This window comes from Pithys albifrons, chromosome 16, assembly GCF_047495875.1.
Source record: "Pithys albifrons albifrons isolate INPA30051 chromosome 16, PitAlb_v1, whole genome shotgun sequence".
Lineage (NCBI taxonomy): Eukaryota > Metazoa > Chordata > Aves > Passeriformes > Thamnophilidae > Pithys > Pithys albifrons.
Window position 1 is genome coordinate 8,932,663 of NC_092473.1, and position 6,082 is coordinate 8,938,744.

The following is a 6,082-nucleotide window of genomic DNA, read 5'->3' on the forward strand; positions in this document are numbered from 1 at the left end:
AAAGTGTGACCTACACGGTTTGGAACGGAGACGTGTCTGTACATGCCATGCTGAAAGATCACAGATGCTGTGAAATCAAGTCCCAGCTTTTCATTAAGCACCAGGAAAAGCAGATTTGCAGCAATCTAAAACTGGAGCCAGGGAAACAAGGACTGAATCCTTCTTCACCTCTGAGCAGGACAACCACAAACCCCAACATGCTCCATTTCAAGAGTCAGTAACACCACAGATGGTGCCAGCCACGCTTTCATCCCTCTTCTGGCTCTCTTCCCATGTCCCTCTGCACAATTCCCAAGGTGTGGACTTCCTGCTTTCCTGTGGTTTTTCTACTTTAGTAGTCTCCTCCTAAAGAGCACACAAACCTGCCACAGTTCTGTGGCTGCAGTTATCTTTTACTAAAAAAAAAGATAACAAGGAATTTAAATCTCGAGGCATAGATGCTTTAACACAGCTTTTTATTACTACAGTGAAATAGTCAAACAAAACCACCAACTTTTTATGGAAACAATAAAAGTGCAAACGTATTTTGGCATTAAATAGGAAATGAATTTATAAACATTTCATTAAAACGGGCTGACACTTTGAGCCTATAAACACTTAAAAAAACCCCACAATAGCAGCTGAACACTTCAGTTTAATCTTTGGTCTTATGATTAACCAGCAAAAAATAGTTGTACCAAGAATGTCCATTACAGACACTTAAAATTTACATTACTCTGTAGAGATTCAAAATCAAAAAAGGAATGTTTGCAAGATATTTGGTCAGATAAAATATAATAATGTCTTTGAGAAATACACAGCATTTTTCAATACAAAATGAAATCACATATATAAATTTTGGTACTGTAAATAAATTCTTCTTCTCTTGCACCTGCAACTTCTTTTTCCAATTAATGTTCAAGGAAAACAACTTCATTTGCACAGTCTTTGCAAAATGATGTTGCAGGTAAGAGAACCAAGGACCCAGATTAGGGTTAAATAACATGCTCTTTCTTCTGTGTTTGTGTTTCAGTTTACACACACAGAGGAAACCATTCTGCATCTATGGTACATTGTAACAGCTACAACCTTAATAAATAGGTATTCATAACCTTGTTCTGTGTACAGTAACCATGGCCTAGGAGAGGAGGAAGAAGGTAAAACACCCACAGGATTACTCATGTGGTCAAGTTCCCTGTACAGCTCCTTGCAGATAAGGCCCTCTAACAGCTCCAGCACGCTGCAGGTACCAGTGCTGTCACATCTGCTGGGAGGCAAGATAATACTCTAACAGAACCCAACTTTTACCATTGCCTTTAGCCAACCGTATTCATGAATGGATGCTTTATAGCAGACAAGAAAAATACATTTAATAACTCAATTGTACCACTGAGACACAAGTTCATCTAACCTAAGAGATGTTCTCAGACCTCTCATCACCCCAACAGACATTGCCTTATGGCAGGAGGCCCCCTCACTTTGACAAGCCTAAGGTGAAAACAAACACATCATGCGCATTTTATTTCATGACAAGCCATCACAAACTCAAATATGCCTTGTTGAGCAAAAACTCACACTCAAGATGTGCCTGCATGGCTAATAAACTGTGGGTTTGCCTCATTTTTCACCTTGACGGATTCAACTGCTTTGGAAACATTGTCAAAGCAAAACCCACTTACATCTCTTTTCCCTACCCTCCAAATCTGCTTGCTTTCAATAGCTCTCCTCCAATTTTACCCCATGTCCTTTGGCTTGTTTGCAGCACATCTTCACCAAGAGTTTACCTTCATCCTCACTTACTCCTCAGTCCAACTTCCATTTTCTAAACTATTTACTTTCTCCAACATCTCTCCTTGTCATGCTTTTTCCAATTCAACTCTCTTTTCCTGGCCTTACTCCATTTTAGTGTGAAAGTCCTTACCAAGTCTATTAGAGATTTCCCTGTGTTGTGGCAATACTGAACAAGTGTGCATCCCTTTTCAGAAAGAGAGAGGGATGCAGTGATAAAAACACACAGACAGCTGACTGAAGTGGTCATGATGACAGAATTAACAGCTAAAGGGTTTTCTTATGCCATGAATTCAGACAGCCACAACACCCTGGGCTGGCTGGCTGGGTCTTGGTTTTGGGCAGAAGATTCAATGGCTTCGATTGCAGAACCGCATTTTATTTTAAATACCAAGTAACACAAGTCTAGAAAAATAGAACATATCATGGTCTACTACCAAAAAAACCCTCGGAAATACCAAGGTAGCTGACTTAGTCTTAAATACCATGTGCAAAGAACATTTGATCAATACTACCTATAAATATACTATTTGTATTTGTAGAAAGAAGCACGGTGCTTCGAATACAAAAATAACCCAGCTTGCTGGTGTGACCTAGGCTATAATTACCTGAAAATAAGACTGCAAGAGCAGTTAAAAAAATAGACTGAAGTAGGCAAACATATGCCCAGGGAGTGTTTCCATTTAGAAAAATACATTTTTATAAAGCTTCATAGATTTTGAAAATGTTTGTTTTGTGCTCTGATGCACAGAACTGTGAATAAGGCACATTGGTACATCAGGGAGAGGAGGAGCAGACTAGTAACTTCAAGTTATCTTAAAGCTTCCCAGAAGTTACATTTGGTCCTTTCTAATTCACTTAAATGCTCATTTAGGACACAGTAAATTGTAATTAGGCACACGCTCAGCTTTCCAAGCACCAGCAATTCAGCAACACACTTTAGGCCTTAATACATCAAATACTTGAGCAGGTGACTAAATAAACCAAGGATTTGAAATTCTGAATTTGCCAAAACCCTGGCTCACAGCAGGTTCCTGTACAGCAAGTACCTGCACTGTGAGCTAAGGACACTTGCAAAGCTGGCTGCATTACAACTCTATAGGTTATTACAGCACCTGGGACATAACCAGACAAGAAGTGAGAATTATCTGCCTGATGTTTATACAGAATCCATAGCCTGAGACTGCCACTGTACCATGAATCAGTGCTAAATAATCTCCAAGTACCCTGAAATAGTTTGCTTCCTCCTCCCCATAATAAAATAATAAAATAATGATTTACTATAACATAGCACTAGAAAATCCCATTGGGTTATTTGGTTCAAACACTGACACAATCAGACAACAGGTTAGTCAATCATTGAAAAACTCCACCAAACTCCTACCAGGGAGCAGGAGGGTGCAGCAGTCAGCTTTGGCACTGAGATTTGGACTGGTTTAAGGTTTGTTCCAAAAAATAATACAAAATTTCTTAGTTTTGTCATAGGTCCTTGAGGTAAAGCAAATTCTAAGAAAATAATACTTGAATTCAGGAACAAATAATAAAACTCAACTAAAACCCACAAATGAAACTCAAGAGTATTTCTTTAAAAGTTTTTTCTTGGGATGATTCAAACACTGCTCCTTTAACAAAATACCAATGCCTCCTCCATAACAATATTTAGTGCAGCCAATTACCCTAAAAATAAGGCCTTTGTGAAAATAAAGTGCTCTTTGTTTCCTTTTATCTGTATTTTAATCCTTTGATACAACCTTCACTTGAACGATGTGCAACTATGTTTCTTCATACTGTTATCAGAGAGGCTTCTCTTCTTCTCTCAATTTTACATTAATGTGTTGTATTTCTATTTGGCACAATGTGCTCGATTACACAGGAAATTTAAAGCATTGCACTGAGCATTTCAAACTGTGATCCACATCCATGCTCTAGTGCTCATCACATTTTAAGAGCATCTTGGTACATTGAAGGGGGGTTGTTTGCACTTATGGGATTTTTAAATCCCAAATGGATTTTGTGTCACAAAAAAAGCAAATCTCAAGAAAAGGTCAATTTTGCCACCAAGACAAAAACTTAACATGGATTTCTAAAAATGTCATTTGAACCTGTTAGTTTGCAAACAGTTAACTGAACACAACACTTCTCCACTAAGGCATTTACCCAGAAATCTCATGATTTTCCCACATACAACCAATGAGATCAAAAAACAAGAATCACAATTTCAGTAAGTCTTGGCCTCCGGTTTCCAAGGTTTCTCATGTCAGGGACAAAACCACAGGACCACATTTATCGGGTCCCACCATCCTCAGGCTGTTGAAGGACCAGTGGGCTGGGAGTGTGCGTTGCCCTGGAGGGTCCATGGGTGACCCTGGCTCACTCTGCCAGCGGCTCCTTCTTGGCCTCAGCAACGTGCCGGCACGAGGTGGGCGCTGGTCGCCAGTACCGGGGACTGCTGTACATCCTGATGATGTGTGGGGCCTGGATCCAGGTGCTGATCAGCTGGAAGGCCACCAGGTCCAGCATGGGCCCGTCGAAGGCGGCCAGCAAGTTCACAGGGGCGGCTTCCTTGAGGAACCGGGGCAGCGCCACGGCCTCGGGGATGCTGGTGTTGCCCAGGAAGAAATCCATCAGCTCCTGCTTGCGCAGGCAGTCCCGCAGGTAGAGCACCAGGTCCTCCAGCCGCTCCACCAGGAACTGCTCATCCCAGGCCTCCAAGGGCCCCCGCAGCAGCAGGGAGAAGAGGGCCGTCTTCAGCACGTAGGAGGAGAGCACCGTGCCCCACTGGGAGCAGAAGGGCTCCTCCAGGCCCTGCCCGCGGAGGTCCCGCAGGCCCTTGAGGATCTGCAGGCACTTGAGGTGGCAGGAGGCGGCCGGGGCCTGCTCCTTCAGCCAGCCCAGCAGCCGCTGCTCGTGCCGCGACGCGTTCAGGCCCCAGAGCGCTTCGGGGGCCGGGGTGCCCTGGGGCGGCAGGGCCGTGAGGTAGAGCGCGTCGCCGAGCGGGATGGCCGGGATGAGGCGCACGGCCATGGAGATGTGGCAGCACACGTAGTCGGAGCAGGGCACGATGTGCAGCGTGGGCGGGTGGCCGGCGCAGGCCGAGAGGCTGATGCGGCAGCGCTCCTGCAGCCGGTACCGCACGGCGCCCAGGCAGCGCTGCAGGTGGCCCTGGAACCAGCGCAGCACCAGACCCGGGGAGAGGTGGCTGCGGCCCTGCAGCTCCACGCAGAAGCCCTCTGCGAAGGGCCGGCAGCGCCGGGACCAGCCGTCCCTAGCCCGCAGGCCGCACACGAAGGCGCCGCGCGGCCCCAGCCCGTCGGCACAGCGCGGCTGCGGCTCCAGGTGCGGCGGCAGCCGCAGCGGCACCAGGATGTCGAAGCAGTCGGGGCTGCGCACCTTGTGCTGCTCGTAGGCGCTGCCGATGCGCACGAAGTCCCCGCGGAGGCTGAGGGCGAGCGGGCCGGGCTGCAGCCCCTGCGCCTTGGCGGCGCGGACCAGCTCGGCCACCACCCGCCCGACGTGCGCCTTGCTGTGCCCCAGCACGTGCGGGGACACCCGCAGCTGCCGCGCGTGGAACCGCTCCAGGGTTCCGCGCCGCGCCCCCGCCGCGCCCCGCGCCCCTCCGCGCCCGGCACCGCCGCCCGCCGCGCCGCAGCACCGCGCCAGCAGGCAGCCCAGCACCAGCAGAGCCGAGCCCTTCAGCAGCGGCGCCCCGGGGCCCGCCGCCTCCTCCGCCCCGTCCGCCCCGTCCCCCCCGCCCTCGCCGGCCGCGCCGCCGCGCAGCGCCTGGTAGAGGCAGAGGAGCGCGGTGCAGAGCGCGGTGAGCAGCGGCCAGAAACCCCGCACGCCGAGGGGGGAGGCGGGCAGGGCGCGGCGGGGCCTCGGGCCGCGGGGGGAGCCGCCGCCCGGCCCCGCGGGCGGGGAGCGCCCGGCCCCGCCGGCCCCCTCCTCCTCCGCCCCGGCCGCCCCCAGCGCGGGCCGCGCCGCCGCTGCTGCCCCCGGCCCCGCCGCGCCCCGGCCTGCCCGACCGCCGCTCCGCTGCCGGCCTTCCTCTTCCGACGGACACGGCTCCGCGTCAGCCGCCGGCTGAGCTCAGAGGAAATGCCGCGGGCGGCGGCCCGAGGGCCGGGGGCGTTGTCCGACGGGGGCCGGCCCGGGGCGGGGAGCGGCGCCGCCCGCGATGTCGAGATGTCGCGATTTCCCGCCCTCTCTCCGAGGGAGCCGCGGAGCGCCCGGGGCCGATCGCGCCAAGCCCCCTCTGCCCCCGGACACAGCCCCACCCCAGCCCTGCCCGCGCCGGTGCCGGAGCCCCCGACACGCG

At 50.9% G+C, this 6,082-nt stretch overlaps 1 protein-coding gene across 1 annotated transcript; it reads right to left on the reverse strand.

The window, feature by feature from the left end:
- Positions 1–438: 438 nt before the first annotated feature.
- Positions 439–5,853, reverse strand: ITPRIPL2 (ITPRIP like 2; the record flags this gene model as incomplete). The annotated part of the gene is made up of 1 exon (XM_071571530.1): positions 439–5,853. A coding segment is annotated over one exon (1,716 nt), but the record flags the coding sequence as incomplete, so codon positions are not given.
- Positions 5,854–6,082: the final 229 nt, after the last annotated feature.